The sequence below is a fragment of the Bactrocera dorsalis genome, chromosome 2, assembly GCF_023373825.1.
Source record: "Bactrocera dorsalis isolate Fly_Bdor chromosome 2, ASM2337382v1, whole genome shotgun sequence".
Taxonomy (NCBI): Eukaryota; Metazoa; Arthropoda; class Insecta; order Diptera; family Tephritidae; genus Bactrocera; species Bactrocera dorsalis.
Window position 1 is genome coordinate 32266565 of NC_064304.1, and position 21753 is coordinate 32288317.

Here is a 21753-nt window from a genome sequence, read left to right on the forward strand (position 1 = left end):
ATCACTGCCACACTGCTTTAAAGAAAAACCGGAGACAATAAATCATTATATCTTTTGGAAATTTCAAAATTTTTAATAAAGTTTTTTCGTAATAAATTTGACTTGGCGTTAGTTTTAAATCAACAAAAGTTAATGCCTCAAAGTATGGAATTCGCTGAAAAGAAGAACAACAAAAAATATCAAAATTATGTATATTTTATAGCAAATAGTTTGAATAGCAAAATAAACTCGGCCATATATAATACACGCACGCGTCAAGACTTTACGACCGACGAAGTTGTCTTTCGGAAAATATATCGGGAGCAATTAAAAATATATTATTTCAGAGGTTACGTTAAACAAGTCGAAGCACATAAAATAGATTAATTTTATAAATGATATTTGTTAGTACATCTGTACATATCTGTGTATGTATAAGTTTCAATAATTTACAAAGTTTTGTTTTTATTTTGTTGCTGTTAAATGTTGAAATCACAAATTTTCAATTTTTTACAAGCCGATCGGAAACTTACGTGACATTTGAAGTGGCGGCGGAAACTAGTGCTGCCAGATCAGTTGAATTGTGATTCATACCTAGTTTAGTCAGGATTCATTAATTAAAAGACAATAACATTTTTTATGATGATTTTTGTCCAAAATTATTATTTGCTCTATAAATTTTAACGTTATTAAATCTTTCGCTACACTAAAATTTAGCATTTTGGTAACAAAAATCAATGATTAACAATCTATTACAAAAAATTTAGATAGAGAATGGGAACTACTTACTAAATTTTTCAAAATACTGGTAACACTGCCAAACCGCTTTGTCAAGTTTCCGCCGCCATTTCAAATGTCAAACATATGCTTCCGACGCTCGTGGTAAAGATGAGTGAAAATAGTGAATTTTGCATTTTTTTAATTAAAAGCTTATAACCATTTGTGTATTCGAGTGTCTTTCTATATTTAAATAAAAGCTGCATATGCATACACACTATTTGGAAGTTAATGTTTCTTCAGATTGTAAGATAGTTTCCACTTTGAAAAAAGCGTCTTCGCCATTTACACTAAATCACATCAGTTACGCAGGTAAAGCGTTAAAATCTTTAAATACCTTATTACGTTGAATTTTGTTCTTATTGCCTAAAAAAGCGATTTTTGTGAAATAAAAAAAGGATGGTATCATTTGGGTATATTTGAAAATATTTAACATTTTACGAGTCACGCGCGACAGCACAAAACAAAAGGTTCTCCACTACAACAGTGATTCCAGTCTTATTCGTAACCTAAAACAGAATCTTTAGAATATATTGTCCATACAATGACTTGAGGTTAAAAAAAGATATGTTTTACCCAAAATGTTCCTTTGGTAAGTCATTATACACAGAAAATGTAGAAATAATTGATAGTACTCCGATGATTTCTAGCTGAGTAATCATTCAAACAGATTTGAAAAATATAGTTTTGAAATAAACTAATTAAGCTCTTTGACCTACGTACCTACACCTTAGAAGGATGTAACTGAAAACCTTTGCTTTTAATTTCACACTTAAACCGTGTAAAAGAACCGCTCTAAATACCAAATGATGTTTAATCATTAAATGAGGGATTAAATAAGCGAGTTAATACAATTGATTACACTTTTTATTAATTATATAATACATATATATACAAGTTAATAAACATTTATATAAAAAAAGAAAATAACTACAAAACTGGCTAGTACACAAGTGTCTATAATCGATATATTTTTTAAACATATACGGTAGTGATATAAAAAACTATAATATGTACAATTATTCATGTTATAAAATATATAGAAATTTATTATATGTATAAGTCTTAAAACTAACTACTATACAAGTATTTTTCATAAATAGTGTTTTGCAAAATTACTCATGAAAAAGTGATTAAAAACTGTTAACAATTTCTAATATCTATCTATTTGATAATATCTGTGTACCTGTATATACATAGATATATATAGATATATGAAGATCCTTATTTGGAGTTCAAACTCCAATCATCGATGATCCAAAGGACATAATTTCGCTTAAGGAAAAGTCATCTGTCGATGCTGTTGAATCTGCGATATCCGAGTCCTGCCATTCAATGCGATTCAAACTATTGACAGCAACACATAAAAGTATTTGCAAATAGTTAAATTAAAAAGTAAAAATATGTTTTTTCGTATTGATACATAAACTCTTCCTGTATGAGAAAGTTTTCGGGATCTTATTCAAGTGTGGTTATCAAAACACATGCAATCTTAGTTAGATGATAGAAAATGGTATAATCAACTCACGTTTGGTGATTGAAGAAATTGAAATCATTTTCTGTAATAGTACATATATATTTTATTATACATTTTATATATAATTTTTACTAAAGAAATATTTTACCAAGTTGTTCCATTGGGAAACTATGCATATTCTGCATGCTGGCATTGTCTGCAACAGTAGCTTCAGAAAGTTGAGGCGAACTAGGGTAAAATTAAAGGATTAGTTTATGTACTTTTCGGATTTAAATAAGGCACTTACGTTTGCTGGTCATTAGAAGAGGAGGGCTCAATTTGCATTTTTATTCTAGGTATTACATAACCATTAATTGTTGATGAAACTATGAAAAAAAAAAATAAAATTCAATATACATATACATACATATGTACATACATTATACATTTTTTCTTATGGAAAAAAATAGATTCAATATATACATAGGTATGTACATTATACATTTTTTCTTATTGAACAATTTTTTTATTATTTTTATTGATGAAATTTTTTCTTATTGAGACAGCCTGTCCAGAAGAAGGTAGAACTGTGCTAAATGATGGGAAAAATTTATAAGGCTTGTATCTATGACGACTATAGCTTCATTCGCGTTGTAAGTCGGATAAATTAAATTGAGTATTTGTTTTTATTTTAACGTTACATTGAGTTTTTTTTAGATCAAAATTGTGCATAATCATATTTTCGCATAATTACCATTTTGCACTGGGGGTGAACTAGAGAAAGCAACATTGCTCGGCTCCATGGCGGGATATACGACCTTTAAAACATTCAAATCTCGTATACAATCAACCAGGGAACGTATTTGCAAGTCAGCACAAGTCCACGGCGCCAAATATATTATGTTCCCACAGTCGTCACGATAGGCGATAGTTATGCCACCTAAAATTTTTCAGTCCAAATTACGCATTCAATATATACATACATATGTACATATATAGGCATATGTACGGATTATATGAAAGCGTTGTTACCTTTCTTACTATCCGAGAAGCGAAGTAGGAAAGTCCCCATGGCTTGTTGTGATAATATTTCCTTGGTTTTAAGCTTACTTATAAATCCGACAATATGTCCCTGCTTCCATATTTGCTGTAAATACACCTTTGTCAATTTCATTATGCCATAGAACCAGTCCCAAAACGTAAAGCCACAGTCAGGCAACTTATCTTTGCAGAATTGTGAATAACTTATATACTCGTTAGGCTGAGCAGCTTCGCCTACAAGTTTTTTGTCTGCCAATTCAAATGATGATCAAATGGTTTCTTTTTAAGAAATTATGTACAAGTATAATTAGATTATTTCAACTTACGAAGAACTTCCAAATTTTCTGCAGTCAATTGACGACCTGTATAGTAGGCGAATCGCAAATTTAATGTCTCCAACAGTTTCATATAATGTACTCGCTCTGGCACTTTGAATGGTTCACGTTCGATTTCGGAGAACGCATTATCCCAGGTAATTGTGGCCCAACCCTGTGGTGCTTGATTATCGTGCACCACAACAACTATGGGTAGACTGAGTGCCCAGCACTAAATATAAAATGAAGATGCAAATACAAAAGTAACTTTTGCTAATGAAAATCATACACAGTTTTATAAAATTTAAGTGAAAACAAAAATCATATTCCCTTAGCTATACTATTCTCGTCAAAATAGCCTGTTTTTGGGTCAAGTAGAAGAATTGTAGGCTCTTAATGCGATACTTTTCCCAAGTAGTAAGGGCGTTTTATGTTTATATCTCATATATGTTCGAGTTAAATTGTGCAAATAATTAAGATTATTGGGTACAGATCTCGAATTGATGTCTTCATATGTATAAACATCAAGCAAAGTGTGTAGGTCGCTGCTTTGGAAATCGTTCGAACCTCTCCTACCTCTCTTATGGTCAATTTCCCATCACATTTTAAACGATTGTGTCCTCACTTGAGTTGGATAGATGATCTTACGACCCTTCTTGATCTCGAAACATATTCGTAAAGTTTTCATAATTAATACGAAAATATATCATTTCAAAAATAATTTATGCTTTAGACACTCTCATGCTTATTGGTCAGGTATTAATTGCTCATTCACTTTGGGCAAACTTACATTAATCGCATATCCCTTATATACCGCGGTTGTGTAAAAGAGCAAAGCGTATTTGCCGTCTGCAACAATTTCGGAACCCTTCTTCTCGGAGCGTTTGTTGTCGTGGATTATAAGAGTTCTGTAATAAATACATACATATAGTAATTTAACATAGAAAATTAATGTTCTGTATTATGTTCGTACGAAAAATTTGCTGAAAAACTCCTAATACTGGCATCGAATTCCATTTGGCACTCATTTCCTGTCATTTTGCCATTGCACTCTGGTGGCATGTGAATATTCTCAATAGTAAGTCGTTTTGCTAGAGCCTCTGAAAATATTGTGAAATGGGAAATTCATTACTTCAAGTTCGTAGATAAATATTTAAATAGTATACTGAATGCAAAATTATTGAAAAGGAAATTACGACAGTTTTATTTGGCTACTTTTGAATTTAGTTTGACAGAAAAGTGTATTGTTTACAAGGCAAAGTACATTGTGTACTGTGGAAGTTTGATAGATCGGACCGTTTGTGATGTTGAATTTTTAATACTGAAGATGATGAAAGTCTATATATCTATGTTTGTAAATTAGGGCACAATAGACCTTAGGTCGCAGTGCAATCCTCATCTGTTTATCTCTATATTGGTAAATTGGCTAGAATCTTCAATATGTATTCCGAGACAAGTGTGTTTTCAGTAGTCATAAAGAGTTCTACCGAACTGATGATATCGAATTAAAATGGAAGAATTATATTCTATTATCGAATTTTTCAAAATCATCGAACTCATGACTTTCTATCTTGGTCTCAGCCAAAACTTAATATTTAGAATTTGTAAATATAATATAAGAACTATGTCGAAATGGTAAAAGAAGAATTTTGTAAGAAATTTTATTCTTTTGTAAGATCTACGACAGAAATTATCTCACACCGCTAAAATAGTTATCAGATATAAGATATAATTAAAGAAACCCGATATTAACTCTACGTAAAAAACACACATTAAAATTTTACCTGAGAGTATTTCACATTTTACAACTGGTTTGCTCAAATGAATGCCCAATTTATCACCGATCAACCAGCGCACAGTTGCCTGAAGTCTGAAAGTACCAGAAAATAGTATAATTGTTATTCATTGTTTAACCACATGTGTACTTACTTGGAACCCTTTTTCTTCACCTGTGGCGGTTGCTTTTCGACGATGAATGTTGAAAAGATAAGTATGTTATGTAAGGTCTGTGCATGTGTCAAGAACTCATTAAGTGTTGGGTCATCTCCAAAATGCAGCAGATTACTTATAAATAATGTAATGTCTGCCATGCGATCCATCAAGGACTCCACAACAAATTGTATACCATCTAAATTGGTAGGGAACGGCGCACCATTGCCAGCCAAGGCCTGCTTTCGTTGCCACACTTTCAATGCAACGATCAGCTGGTCCTGAATGACACTATATTCTCTAAGTAGATTACCCACATTCAAAATTAATCCATTTTTGCGCTCTGTTATTGATAATGTGTCTGTTGAGGGCATATCCATTGGTTCCAAACCGCCTTGGTAACCATTAAAAAAATCGTTGGCGATGATTTGATCGTTTTGAAATGCCAAAAGTGTTGCGTGCATTTGTGCGGTGCCATCGGATAAATTTTGTAAACTTGCATATAACGGCATTAAATCATCGTCCGTCAATGGCGGCAACATCACACCATTTCCAGGTGACATGCTCATATTTACGTTCATGGTGGCTCTTTAAAAGATTGGCCCTTGTATATAACGGCCCGATGAAGATTCAGTTATGGTTGTATATCAGCTAAAGAAGTCGGAGAAGTCAAGTGTTTATTAATAGCATAATTGGTAAAGATCTATGTCTGCTCATTTTTATAGAAATTAGCTTTACTGCGGCTTCGTTCGCATTGAATTCTATGATTAAATGTCAAAGATTATTAACATTAACAAATAAATAATTAAATGTGTATGTATGTAGTACGAGTATGTACGCGAATATTAATAATTGTCGCGATAATCATCTTCTTAGTGGTGAGGTTAACCCAAATTTTGTCTGACTGATGCTTTTGATGCATTCTTGTTTTGCTAGATTTTGAAATTTTTCGACAAACAATCATATCTGCCGGAACAAATATTTTCAATTTATGAAATTTATTGTACAAACAGAAATCGAATTTAAATTTCTTGAATTTTAATTTATTTCACCGAATGTAATTGCAAAATTGAGGCTGGTGCGATCTAAAAATTTAAATTTCGTTAGAATATCTTGTCAAATTAAAGAGTTCTCCATATACTATGTTCTCCATAAGATGTAAGAATTTGATTTTTATCATTTAGTTTACATGAACGCTACATGATATAGTTCGATGATCCGATTTGAACACTTTCTTCGGAAATTGTAATGCTGTCTTGGCCCATAATCCTTGCTAAATGTCGTGAAGATATCTTGTGAAATAAAAAAAGTTTTCTACACAGTTACATAACGGCCCGATCTTGTTTGGATAGTATAGGATTGCCTTGGCCCATAATCCTTGCCAAATGTCGTGAAGATATCTTGTCAAACAAAAAAGTTTTCTCATACAACAACTTTCTTTTGATCGTTCAGTTTGTATGGAAGCTATATAATATAGAGAGTTTGTCCGGAGAGTAATAGGACTTTTTTCCGCCGCGACTATACTTCGGAGCGTGCGTGCACCGACTGGATTCGGTAGAGGGCGTTCCTAGCGAACGAACGGTTAGTCAGTTGTCTCCGAGCACCTGGAGAGTCAAGACAAAAATTATTGCGCGACGTGCTCCTGTGAGTGCTGCAAGCCAAAACGGCAGTATTCGATAGAGCAGAAGTACGCGATTAAATTCTGTGTGAAATTCGGTAAGTCTGCGGCAGAGACGTTTGATATGATTAAGCAGGCTTACCCAGATGTTGCTTTAGCAATAAGTGGTGTGTTTCGATGGCTCCAGGCCTTTTTGGAGAGCCGGGAAGAGGTCGCTGATGAATAAACAAATTCAAAATGAAAACGATGCTCATTGTCTTTTTTGACATTAAGGGCATCGTCCGCCATGAATTTGTTCCCTGAGCAAACCGTCAACGCCAAGTTTTACATGGAAGTCCTCAAGAGACTCAAACGAAGGTGCAATCGGGTCCGACAAGACATCGCAGTCGATTGGAAATTGGACCACGACAATGCCCCGGCTCACACCGCCTTTCTTGTAAACAGCTACCTAACCAAGACCAGCATCACAACGCTTCCGTAGCCGCCCTACTGCCCAGATATGCCCCCCCGAACTTGTTTTATTTCCTTGCCTGTAAAGGCACATGGAGCCTTATTTGAAAGTTTTTAGAGAATTGTAACGATTAGTTCAATAATTTTTTATAATCTGCTCAAGCCTATTACTTTACTGACAAACCCTGCAGTGTTCCGATATCGGTGAGCAGCTACTTAGAGAGAAAAGAACGTGGGCATATCATCAGATCGATATATCAAAAGACTGAAAGACTAGTTCGCGTACATACAGGCAGACAGACGAATATGGCTAAATCGACTGAAGTCGTCACGTTACTCATTTACATATGTATGTATGTATGTAGTACATACATATGTATGTATTTTTTATAGAACCTCCAACGTTTTCTTCTGGATATTACAAACTTCAGGTCAAACTTAATATACCCTGTTGATTTTTTTATTATTTTAAATAAGCATACTTTATTTAAAAATCCATTAATTATTTTAGAATATTGATTTCATAAAATAACAACGTTATATGAGACTATGGTCTTTTAAAGTGCCAAAAATATATTCTTAAACAACAAAAACACACGTCATGAAAGTATTCTAGACAAGCATTAAAAATATATGTGTGATTTCTTGCGAATTTCACAGGAAAATGACTCGACTTACATACATACATATGTATACATTGTTAGTGAGCACAGACACAGACACACATGCACAGTACACGATAAGAATATGAAATGTTTATAAATATTTATAAGTATTGCATCCAGTGAGACTCTTAGGGCACAAAAGACATTATGACATGATTTAAAAATTATTAAAAATCTCATTAAATTTCGGTTATATACTGTTAACGCTAGACATAATAAATACTATTACAAACATATGTATAAATATAAACTGATTCATTTTAATATACATATACATACATACATATACATATATGTACGTACATACATAGAAGTACGTGCATTCGAACAAAATATCGTCACCTAAAATGCAAAATAACGTAACATCACTTTTCATAAGTTTACAAGCGAAAGAAAAACGTTATAACAACCACTCTTATTTAAACAAAATTTGAGTTTTGGTTATAAATTGGTTATACTGGTTATCAAACACTCATATTGAAACAAAATTTTGATTATAAAATAGTTCTATATTGGTTATTATATCGGACAGCGATTTCCATTTTTCATAATACGTTGTTTTGCATTTTAGGTGGCGCTATGTACATATATAGTATGTATGTATTGTATGTACGCAATGTTGCTTAAAGTCGCTGTCGATTACTTTCAATCTATCATAAACCAACTTTAATTAATGCATATACATATGTACATTTTAATAGCTTTTGAACATGAACATATGTATGTCTAAAAAATAATTTGTTTTTGTTTTCACAATTTTTGGATTATTAATAACACATCCATGTATAATTTAATTGTGCACTTATTTTTTTTTAAGCGATAAGAATGAGCGAGGAAACATCGTACGGATCTCATGATTACAGCCATTTGTGGTAAATAATAATCTATTCATTTATATGCATGTATGCACATACCATAAAATTGAATGCATCGCACTTCTACGATTCAGGTTTGGACTATACTACATGCATAAGCTACATTGCAATTATTTACATTCGTACGTTCATACATAAATACCCCATACTTCCCACAGTCAACTCACTTTGTAACACTACCAATAACTATTATGACGAGTTTACGAGTTTATTTTTATTTAAACGATATTAAGATTGTTTACTAAGTAGTTGTGATTAGCCAGCACATAAAAAAATTTATAAGAATTTATATATTTTTTTAAACTAATGCGCGGTAAATTAGCGCTCTTTATTCACTGAATGAATGTCCGATAATCACTGTGCGATTGCCACTGCCGGCTCTAAATAAATAATAGAATGCTAAGCACTTGCGGCTAGCAGTAAGAATATGCCAGGGTAGCATTGAAATGTAATGCTACACTCAGAAGAAAAATATGTGCATTTATGTAAATAGTGAGTACGTTTTTCTATCAAAAAAAAAAAACGGCATTATATATAGTTAGAATTGAAAAAAATTGATTTTTTGTAATATTATTTTCTTAAAATTTAAAAAGACGTTTCAGAGTGCTTGGAAGTGCATTTCAATCTTTAAACGCGTTTTTTTCTTAAAATGGTGTTTTCAAAGTCGGTGACCAATATTATTCGAATACGGCTAAACCGATCAATCTCAAATCTTAACACGAGCTTTTTAAATATATTTTTTAGTAATAAATCCAAACAATTTTTGCACTGATAAATATTTTTTTATAAACAATTTAAGATTGAAATTTTGTCAAATAATTTTATTTTGCTTATTCCTTTGATCAATTTCTAGACATCTTGCAGTGACCACTATATCTCTGAACTGGATGCTCTGAAATTAAAAAACCTAACAGATTTCGTTAAAGTAATGTTATTTTTTATATTTTTTAACGAAATCTGTTTGGTTTTTTTATTTCAGAGGAACCAGTTCCGAGATATAGTGGTCACCGCAAAACGTCCATTTGAGAGGAGCTCCAGGAGATCAGCTGTAGTTCCTTTCCAAATAAATATTTTTACGAATACAGTTAAAAGATATAAATTTAAAAGTTTTCTCAGAAAAAATTCTTTAAAAATCGTTTTTTCGGCTTTTTAACAATGTATAACTCCTTAAGCCGGTCTAGAGGGTTGAAAAATGGACTAACTTTCACAATTACATACATATATCTGAGAGCAAAGAACAAGGAATCTTCTAGCAATTATTGAGCAAGTATTTGTAAGTATAAAAAATATAGAAATTTTCATAAAAAATGATGGCCACTCTGCCAATCTTCAGAATCACTTTCGCTAGGTGACGGTGATTCTATGACAGGAGTGATGGCTACTTTGACAATCTCTTACAACATGTGACGGAGATTCTGGCAACTTGTGCTATCGGAATTAAAAAAACGGAAGCCGAAATTTGCTAGTAATGTACGTACATACATACATATGTGTGTTCTAAGCTTTATATCAATTTTCCGCTAAATGGCGAACTGCGAAAGTGTCCGAGTTCCAGCGTCACTCGATTTAAAAATTGAAGTTGAGCGAAAAACGATGATTAACTTTTAGTTTAACTGACTCACAAAGCGCTTCGACACTACATCCGATTGTACAAAGTATATTATTTAATTATTCTATCAATTTAAAAATTATTATATGTCCTTAAATTGTATTACGATTTAATTTTTTTTTTTGCTATTTTCCTTAATCCTAAATTGCTCTTAGCGTTTAAAAAGGGCACATATGATATTCTCACAAATTTAAATTTTTTGCGATTTTCCCTAATTTTTTCTTATCCTTCAAAAAAGAAAAAAACTATCCCTCATATTATATTCTCACAACATGTTGCACAAGAATGTAACAGAATTATTCATCTAACATCCAAAGGATATCGGAACTAAAATAGGGTTGTCAAAGTAATTATTACGACAATAATAATTGATTACCGGATGTCGATCTTCACATCCGTTCGTTTACCGCCTATCCGTGCAAGCGATCACTTAAGTTAACTTGATAAAATTTTGAGAAATAGTTTCTTTGGATTCCAATGAAAGTTGTTTTTTGTAGAATTTTCAGATTATAAAATTATTAAACGAATTGAAACTGTATATGTATGTATATTACATTTTTTTAATAGATCCTCGTTCCAGAGTTTCTCTACTACTTCCCATAGAACGCCATCTTGAATTCTATTAATAGATAAATCAACCGTTACTATAGATAAAATAGAAAGTTAGTACAACAATCCATAAACACTACGCAATTCGAAACCATTTCTCATGTGTTCTATTGTGAATTAAATATGCGGTGTGGCCACTCTCTCTTATTTGAGTAAAAAAATTGTTAATAAACAATGCCTTCAGTTTTGCATGAAACACATTAAATGTTTTAATCAAAATCCAAAAGGTTTATTTTATTGTTGTCATAATAAATAATATACAGGGTCGCGTGTAGTTCAGAAACGAAAATTAGTTGATGAAATTTTAGTTTGAATGAAAAAACGAAAAATCCTATGTAAAATGTTTGGGAACCTAAAAAAGATAGCGACCCCTTAGAGTTAGGGGGGTTAAGGGAAGAATAGAAATCTAACCTTGGTAACGGATTAACCCTTTTCTCCAGTCACGTCCAGGGGGAATCCTCGCCCAACAGTAACTATTGAAATCTAACCTCGGGAAGATATAGTCTGATTAACTAAAGTAAGTTAGCTCAGGACGACGCTACTTCCATATTCTTTCCTGTTTCAACTTCCTAAGGGGAGGAAGATGCTATCTCTACCTATATCGACGGGTCCAGAATGGACTCTTGACATCTCTGTTTCTATCCGTCTACCAAATTCAGCCAATATCATCCAAGCGAAAGTATTAGGCATAGAGAAGGCCTTTAGAATTCTATTGAATAACCACGGGAGGACACCGAATACAACTATATACGGATAGATAGATAGCACTGCGGGCCTTGTTGATGCCAAGGATTAATTCCAGTGTAGTTAACAATTGCAGAAAAGCTTTAAGCTCACTGGCAAGTCAACTCGACTTACCCATAAATTGGGAACAGTCAAAAGAGAGTTTTATATGCATTTTGTACAAATAGCTCAGAGAAGATGGAAAAATAAGAAAAATATCGGGGGCAACCAGGAACCCTTCAGGCATCTATGTCAATTCCATTGTCATATACCCAAGCCAGATTCCATTTGCGGCTGCTACAGAGGTAAGAGACGCTTTCAATGTAACTAAAACTATTGAAATTATATGCCGGCATTTGCGTGATCATGACTTGGAGAGCCACGATCCATAAAAAGTGCCGTTATTACCCAAAACATATGTTGAACAAAGTTTTTGATTCGCTAAAGGAAATTTTAATTGGTTTTCGACAAAATGGCGTAACATTTTATGGTCGGACGAATCGAAGATTGTTAAGTATGGCGGAAAAGGATCGCGTCAATATGTAAGACGTCCGCCCAATCCGAATACCAGCCGAACTATACAACAAAAACGGTAAAACATAGAGGTGCGAGTATCATGGTTTGGGTATACTTTTCTTGGCGAGGTGTAGTACCCATTTATTAGATTAAGGAAAACATGACTGATGATTCGTATGTCGAAATACTGCAGAAAACCATGCTGCAGTATGCCATTGAAGAAATTCCGTTTGTTTGGACGTTTCAGCAGGACAACGATCCCAAGCACACAATAAAGTTGCTAAAAGGTGGTTTGGGGAAACGAATGGAATGGCAGCCACAGTCCACTGACATCAACCCCATAGCAAATATGTGGACAGATGTCAAGGAGAAAGTTGCCCGATGTAAGTCGACGTCGAACTATGGGAGGTTGTGAAGAACGCATGGGAGCCTATTTCAAACGAAAGATGCCAAAAACTCGTTGATTCAATGCCAAGACGCTGTGCTGCAATACTAAAAAATAAAGGTGACGCAACTAAATACTAATTTCAGAAAAAGACAATACCCAATTTTGAAAAAAATAAAAAAAAAATTGTATTATCCTTTTGGCGAAATTTCGGGCTTAATTTGTTACACTACTATGTTTTTGACCGCCGAAATTCCTCATAATTCATATATTTATAATTCATTGAAATTAGTTAAAGAATGAGTTTTTGTTTTGTGATTTTATGGTAAAAAAATATTTATTTTTTTTATAAAAGCGATATTTTATAGTTTTTAACAGTTCCTTTTCTACGTTGTCACACTACTAAGAATTTGACCGCAGCTGTACATACAGTCTTATATACTTTTGTTTATTGAAAAAAGATATAATAGTAAGAAAATGGTTCAGACAGCCTGCCCAGAAGAAGTCAGAACTGTGCTAAATGATGGAAAAATGTATAAGGTTTGTACCTATGGCGACTATAACTTCTTTCTCGTCGTAAGTCGGATAAATTGAGTATATTTTTATTGCAACATTTCATTTAGTTCTTTTAGATCCAAAGTAATTCTACCCGGAAGAATTTTATAGCCAGCATAATCCATTTGCGTTGTGGGCGAACAAGAGAAAGCAACATTGCTGGGGGAACAAGAGAAAGCAACATTGCTCGGCTCCATGGTGGGATATACGACCTTTAAAACATCCAAATCTGGAAAATAGTTCGCACATTGGGCAGAAGATCGTTTGACCGAGGATGGTAAATTTTACCGACAAATCATCTTTTCGGACGAGGCTTATTTCCATCTCGATGGTTACGTTAACAAGCAGAATTGTCGCATATGGGATCGGATAAGCTACTGTAAACTCAGCCGTGGTGGTCATTTGTCCGAAATTGTCCACAAATAAATTTCATAAAACAACCTTTGAAAATATCAAGATGTTTTTTTTTATTGACTTTTTCAATTTAAAATTTTAGTAGGGGAGCCCAAGAGGGGATTTTTGCAGTTACTTAAGCGTGTCAGAACACTATATGGGGAGAAACATTGCACATTTTTATGTACCCCTACCAAATATGAGCCCTTAATATGGAGGTGTGCGTTGGGGGGGGTTCGTCAGATTAGAGAAAAAAAATCGATCCTTCGGGAAATTCGAGCGCGTAAGATTAAGAGATGGCAAGTTAAATGCATGAAGACGAGTGTATATTTCGATATTCTGACAGTTTGAGGGTGGCTTAGAGAAATAGCAGGGTGACAAATCTGTAAAAAAAGACGTCACCTTGAAATACTCGAGCGCGATAGATTTTTTTTTCATTTTAAAGGTAATTCTGTCAGAATCACGAAAATCATATAATCTGACAGTTTCCGTGGGGCGATACAGGTAAAATCGTCGACAAAAGGTCAAGTGTACTGATCACCATAGCGTGGTTGTTGTTAGTAGAGATATCTACTCCTAGCACTTTCATAATAGGGGCTGTTGATACAATAGACGAGTAAGTGTTAATGTAATAGATTATTTATTATATTGTATTAAATTGTGATGTTGAAAAAAAATTATTCCTTTCAATTCTTATAATAAAAAAAAATGTTCTGATTATATTAACGTTTCAATAATTCTATTTAAAAAATATATGAGAATATATAAATATTATATTATAAATAAATAAATAAATATATATACGTATATATATATATATTTATATAAATTATACTATATTTATATATTTATTTATTACATCCTGCAACAAAATAAAGAACCAAACAGAATTCTTCCACTTTTAAATCGTCAGATTAACGACATGCCTCTATATAATTGTCAGATTATCTTTTGGGAAGACTCTGACATCAAGTTCATCCCCCTGTATAAAAATCTGACGCGCTCGAGTATCTCAAGGTCACCTTTTTTTTACAAGTTTTAAAATCAATAAATGACTTTTGTCCACGTCGAAATTGTCAGAAATTGAAATGGTACACTTTTTAGAGGTTCATTAACATTCGCTTAGAAAATCTGACACGCTCGAATAACTTATTTTTTTTTTTTAACCTGTCATTACGGCCTTCAACCCTGACTTGATTGTCAGATTAATATATATCGACTATCAGAAATACAATGCCTGCCCATAAAAGACTGACTGTGCTAAATGATGGACTGTTTTTTTTTTTACATTTTGAAACCAATTTACTTCTTTCTCCCCACTAAAATGGAAAACTTCAGTATATTTTTTTTTAAACGTTTCATTTAGTTCTTTTAGATCCAAAGTAATTTTACCCGGAAGAATTTTGTAGCCCGCATAATCACGTGTTGTGAGCGAACAAGAGAGCGAACAAGAGAAAGCAACATTGCTCGGCTCCATGGTGGGATATACGACCTTTAAAACATCCAAATCTCGTATACAATCAGCCAGGGAACGTATTTGCAAGTCAGCGCAAGTCCACGGCGCCAAAAATATTACGTTCCCACAGTAGTCACGATAGGCGATAGTTATGCCACCTAAAATTTGTCAGTCCAAATTACGCATTCAATATATATGTATGTATGTATGTAGGCATATGTACGGATTATATGAAAGCGTTGTTACCTTTTTTACTATCCGAAAAGCGAAGTAGGAAAGTCCCCATGGCTTGTTGCGATAATATTTCCTTGGTTTTAAGCTTACTTATAAATCCGACAATACGTCCCTCCTTCCATATTTGCTGGAAATGTTCCTTTGTCAATTTCATTATGCCATAGAACCAGTTCCAAAACGTAAAGCCACAGTCAGGCAACTTATCTATGCAGAATTGTGAATAACTTATATACTCGTTAGGCTGAGCAGCTTCGCCTACAAGTTTTTTGTCTGCCAATTCAAATGAGGGTTCATTTTAAGAAATTATGTACAAGTATAATTCGATTATTTCAACTTACGAAGAAATTCCAAATTTTCTGCAGTCAATTGACGACCTGTATAGTAGGCGAATCGCAAATTTAATGTCTCCAACAGTTTCATATAGTGTACTCGCTCTGGCACTTTGAATGGTTCACGTTCGATTTCGGAGAACGCATTATCCCAGGTAATTGTGGCCCAACCCTGTGGTGCTTGATTATCGTGCACCACAACAACTATGGGTAGACTGAGTGCCCAGCACTAAATATAAAATGAAGATGCAAATACAAAAGTAACTTTTGCTAATAAAAATCATATACAGTTTTATAAAATTTAAGTGAAAACAAAAATCATATTCCCTTATCTATACTATTCTCGTCAAAATAGCCTGTTTTTGGGTCAAGTAGAAGAATTGTGGGCTCTTAACGCGATACTTTCCCAAATAGTAAGGGCGTTTTATGTTTATGTCTCATATGTATATGTTCGAGTTAAATTATGCAAATAATTAAGGTTAGATCTCGAAATGACGTCTTCATATGCATACACATCAAGCAAAGTGTGTATGTCGCTGCTTAGAAAATCGTTGGAACCTCTCCTACCTCCCTGATGGTCAATTTTCCTTCACATTTTAAACGATTGTGTTGTCACTTGAGTTGGATGGTTGATCTTACGACCCTTCTTGATCTCGAAACATATTCGTAAAGTCTTAATAATTACGAAAGTGCATAATTTCAAAAATAATGTTTTCTTAAATGAAAATGCTTTAGACACTCTCATGCTTATTGGTCAGGTATTAATTGTTCATTCACTTTGGGCAAACTTACATTAATCGCATATCCCTTATATACCGCGGTTGTGTAAAAGAGCAAAGCGTATTTGCCATCTGCAACAATTTCGGAACCCTTTTTCTCGGAGCGTTTGTTGTCGTGGATTATAAGAGTTCTGTAATAAATACATACATATAGTAATTTAACATAGAAAATTAATGTTCTGTATTATGTTCGTACGAAAAATTTGCTGAAAAACTCCTATTACTGGCATCGAATTCCATTTGGCACTCATTTCCTGTCATTTTGCCATTGCATTCTGGTGGCATGTGAATATTCTCAATAGTAAGTCGTTTTGCTAGAGCCTCTGAAAATATTGTGAAATGGGAAATTCATTACTTCAAGTTCGTAGATAAATATTTAAATAGTATACTGAATGCAAAATTATTGAAAAGGAAATTACGACAGTTTTATTTGGCTACTTTTGAATTTAGTTTGACAGAAAAGTGTATTGTTTACAAGGAAAAGTACATTGTGTACTGTGGAAGTTTGATAGATCGGACCGTTTGTGATGTTGAATTTTTAATACTGAAGATGATGAAAGTCTATATATCTATGTTTGTAAATTAGGGCACAATAGACCCTAGGTCGCAGTGCAATTCTTATCTGTTTATCTCTATATAGGTCAATTGGCTAGAATCTGCAATATGTATTCCGAGATTAGTGTGTTTTTAGTAGTCATATATAGTTCTACTGAACTGATGATATCGAATTAAAATGGAAGAATTATATTCTATTATCAAAATTTTCAAAATCATCGAACTCATGACTTTCTATCTTGGTCTCAGCCAAACTTAATATTTAGAATTTCTAATTATTATATAACATAAGAACTATATCGAAATGGCAAAAGAAATTTTATTCTTTTGTAAGATCTACGACAGAAATTATCCCACACCGCTAAAATAGTTATCAGATATAAGATATAATTAAAGAAACCCGATATTAACTCTACGTAAAAAACACGCATTAAATTTTTACCTGAGAGTATTTCACATTTTACAACTGGTTTGCTCAAATGAATGCCCAATTTATCACCGATCAACCAGCGCACAGTTGCCTGAAGTCTGAAAGTACCAGAAAATAGTATAATTGTTATTCATTGTTTAACCACATGTGTACTTACTTGGAACCCTTTTTCTTCACCTGTGGCGGTTGCTTTTCGACGATGAATGTTGAAAAGATAAGTATGTTATGTAAGGTCTGTGCATGTGTCAAGAACTCATTAAGTGTTGGGTCATCTCCAAAATGCAGCAGATTACTTATAAATAATGTAATGTCTGCCATGCGATCCATCAAGGACTCCACAACAAATTGTATACCATCTAAATTGGTAGGGAACGGCGCACCATTGCCAGCCAAGGCCTGCTTTCGTTGCCACACTTTCAATGCAACGATCAGCTGATCCTGAATGATACTATATTCTCTAAGTAGATTACCCACATTCAAAATTAATCCATTTTTGCGCTCTGTTATTGATAATGTGTCTGTTGAGGGCATATCCATTGGTTCCAAACCGCCTTGGTAGCCATTAAAAAAATCGTTGGCGATGATTTGATCGTTTTGAAATGCCAAAAGTGTTGCGTGCATTTGTGTGGAGCCATCGGATAAATTTCGTAAACTTGCATGTAACGTCATTAAATCATCGTCCGTCAATGGCGGCAACATCACACCATTTCCAGGTGACATGCTCATATTTACGTCCATAGTGGCTTTTTAGAAGTTTAGGCCTAGCGTTTGCAAACAAGAATGCGATAACCTGTAAAAATTATGTAAACAATTGAGCTCGTGAAATTCGGAAATTTCTAATCTCTTGCATTATACTTCACATTCATATACTTTTTAGGAATAAATGTGTCGAAATAACTTATTTTTTACGCTTCACAAAAATGTTTGATAACAAAAATAGCATAAACCATGATGTACAAATAGCTGACAATAGATATATGTATATTTTTTGAGTACTGTTTTCTAGCTAAAAAATTGTTTTTTGGGAATATTTGTGGTTACTTGAAATGACCTCAAAGGTTATTAGTGTTATAATACAATACTATCTTTTAATTCTCTATTGCACAACCTAGCGCCGTTCCCATTCAAGAGATCGTGGGTTCAAGTTAAGTTTCGGCGTTTAATTGTAAAATGCGTTACAAAAGATTACAAGTGGCGCTATGTTTATTAGTTTTCAAGGTTTGTTCGTTTTTTATTTATTGTGTTTCTTAATCAGAAAAGTTGCGAACATCGAGGAAAGGCAGCAAAACTGAACCACAAACTATGAATGATAATTTTGGAACAAACTGTTAAGCGGTAACTATTGAACCGCCATTGTAACATAGCAAGAAAGCAACGACTTCTTACGCTTAGAAAGAGGAAATGAAACACAATTTTAACCTTTAACTTAAGAGGTCAAATTTCGAAACGTAGATTTAGAGGTAGTAGTAAATTTTACACCATTTTGATTGTTAAAATTTATTAGAGATTTTTTTATTATAATACTTACAAATTTCATCAAACTGATTTAAATTATTTCTAATTACTGTATTTGGAAAGAAAATTTTAAACTCTTTGTATTTTTTTGAAAAATTTGTCGTTTATTTTAGAAACCTTTTTTATGATTATGAGAAAATCAAAACACAAGGTGTAAAATTTACTACCACGTCATTAGTTAAAGGTTAAGCAACCAAATGTAGAGGTTCAAATCAATAAATGAAATAGACTTTAAAGCTCGACAAAGATTCCGTTATGGTTGTTTATCAGCTAAAGGAGTCAGAGAAGTCAAGTGTTTATTGAATTCTTGGAATTAAATAATTACGTGTGTATGTATGTAGTATGTATGCGAATATTAATAATCGTCGCGATAATCATCTTCTTAGTGGTGGGGTAAACCCAAAATTTTTCTAATTGCTGCTTTTGATGCATTTTTGTTTTGTTAGATTTTGAAATTTTTCGACAAACAATCATATCTGCCGAAACAAATATTTTCAATTTATAAAATTTATTGTACAAACAGAAATCGAATTTAAATTTCTAGAATTGTAATTTATTTCATCGAATGTATGTAATTGCAAAATTGAGGCTGGTGCGATCTAAAAATTTAAATTTCGTTAGAATATCTTGTCAAATGAAAGAGGTCTCCATACACTATGTTCTCCATAGGATGTAAGAATTTGATTTTTATCGTTTAGTTTACATGAACGCTACATGTTATAGTTCGATGATCCGATCTGAACACTTTCTTCGGAAATTGTAATGTTGCCTTGGCCCATAATCCTTGCCAAATGTCGTGAAGATATCTTATAAAATGAAACAAGTTTTCTACACAGTTACATAACGACCCGATCTTGTTTGGATAGTATAGGATTGCCTTGGACATAACGTTATATTAGAATATGGTCTTCTAAAGATCCAAAAAAATATTCTAAAACAACAAAAACGCACGTCATAAAAATATTCTAGACAATCATTAAAAATATACATACATATGTATGTATGTGTGACAGTTGTTGCAGATTTCTGCGAATTTCATAGAAAAATGACTCGACTTACATACATACATATCTACGTATTGTTAGTGAACACAGACACACACACACATGCACAGCACACACGATAAGAATATGAAATGTTTATAAGGATTTCTAGAGGACTCTTAGGGCACAAAAGACATTAGGTCGTGATGCAATCCTCATTTATTTATCATCTGTCCAGTTAGATATATCTACGTATGTTTAATGGGCACAATTCCGATTTCTTTGGCGCCGTAATTTAAAGGTACCGATGGAAAGAGGAAGTCCTCCTGATATATACATACATAAAAATATAAGTAGGTACCGGAAACGCTTAGTTTATGAGATATTCGACCTTAAAGTTCAAAGTTCCCAAAATTCGAACATTTCAACAACATTAAACCCACTTTACTCACATTTTTCACTTAAAAAAAAATTAATTAAATTAAACTATAAACTTTTAAATAAATCCATATTTAACACTTTTAGCAGATTTTTTATCTAAGAAATCTTTATTTTAGAAATTACATTTTACACTCGTAGTGAACATCATTCATGTGATAATAAGGAAATTCGCTGAAATTAATTTTTTCCCAAAAATTCCTCTATCTATGCATATGGATATGTTCTTTATTTAATTTAATATACAAATAAGTAATATTATATAGTAATATTATATAGTAATATTATATAATAATATTATATATGTATATTGTCACCTAAAATGTAAAACAACGTATTATCAAAAATAACTGGAAATCGCTGACAGATATAATAACGAAAATTTAACCATTTTATAACGAAAACGAAATTTTGTTTCAAAATGAGTGCATGATAACCAAAAAATATAACCACTTTATAACGAAAACTCAATACATTTTTTTTTTCTTTTGCGAAAGTACTTCAGTCACCCCGGGAAAGAAGTAGAAGACAGAAGAATTAAATATACATATATCTAAACTCCGTGATCACCCAAACCCTTTGGCTAATGCTTTGGACTTTTCACTTACTAACACTTTTCACTTACTAATATAAGTGAAAAAGTTATGCTCAATATACAAATTATCAATGTAAAAGTTGTCAATTTTTCAAATTTAAATGCAAATATCTTTAAAACTATAAGTCGGCGGCAACTATATATATATATTTTCCTGATCTGGAGAACCTCATCTTTCCAGTGTTACCCATTTTATCCCCAAAATCCGGGGATGCTTTCCAAATTTTACCCATTATTTACATTCATACGTTCAAACATAAATACCCCACACTCCCCACAGTCAACTTACTTTGTAACACTACCAATAACTATTATGAACGAGTTTATTTTTATTTTAATTTATATATATTTTTAAACAAATGCGCGCTAAATTAGTGTTTTTTATTCACTGAATGAATGTCCGATAATCACTGTGCGATTGCCACTGCCGGCTCTAAATAAATAATAGAATACTAAGCACTTGTGGCTAGCAGTAAGAATATGCCAGGGTAGCATTGAAATGTAATACTACACTGGCCAGGAAAATATGTGCATTTATGTAAATA

At 32.9% G+C, this 21753-nt stretch overlaps 1 protein-coding gene across 12 annotated transcripts; it reads right to left on the reverse strand.

Annotated features, from left to right (window-relative positions):
- Window positions 1-1605: 1605 nt before the first annotated feature.
- On the reverse strand, window positions 1606-21637 carry LOC105231837 (signal transducer and transcription activator). 12 transcript variants are annotated; one of them, XM_049449678.1, is made up of 12 exons: window positions 21498-21634; window positions 17835-18467; window positions 17690-17775; window positions 16889-17015; window positions 16706-16823; window positions 15923-16142; window positions 15597-15854; window positions 2967-3152; window positions 2520-2598; window positions 2382-2461; window positions 2285-2315; window positions 1606-2103 (listed from the first exon to the last, which is right to left on the reverse strand). In XM_049449678.1, exons 2-12 carry the CDS (start codon window positions 18413-18415, stop codon window positions 1992-1994), a joined length of 1878 nt encoding a protein of 625 aa, XP_049305635.1. In that variant the 5' UTR covers window positions 18416-18467; window positions 21498-21634; the 3' UTR covers window positions 1606-1991. The 12 variants fall into 12 exon arrangements, with proteins under 12 accessions (XP_049305635.1, XP_049305634.1, XP_049305628.1 ...); XM_049449677.1 differs by lacking the exon at window positions 15597-15854 and adding an exon at window positions 3245-3502 and having other exon boundaries at window positions 21498-21631; XM_049449671.1 differs by lacking the exons at window positions 15597-15854; window positions 15923-16142; window positions 16706-16823; window positions 16889-17015; window positions 17690-17775 and adding exons at window positions 3245-3502; window positions 3580-3799; window positions 4358-4475; window positions 4541-4667; window positions 5352-5437 and having other exon boundaries at window positions 21498-21626.
- Window positions 21638-21753: the final 116 nt, after the last annotated feature.

Bases quoted from the DNA above. Each gene is read 5' to 3' on its own strand.
- LOC105231837 (XM_049449678.1), bottom strand. From the start codon at position 18,415: ATGGACGTAAATATGAGCATGTCACCTGGAAATGGTGTGATGTTGCCG. The intron at 15,855-15,922 runs GTAAGTTGAAAT...TTGAATTGGCAG, and splicing joins AGAAAATTTGGAATTTCTTC to ACAAAAAACTTGTAGGCGAA. The intron at 2,599-2,966 runs GTAATTATGCGA...TTTTTTTCATAG, and splicing joins TTCACCCCCAGTGCAAAATG to TTTCATCAACAATTAATGGT.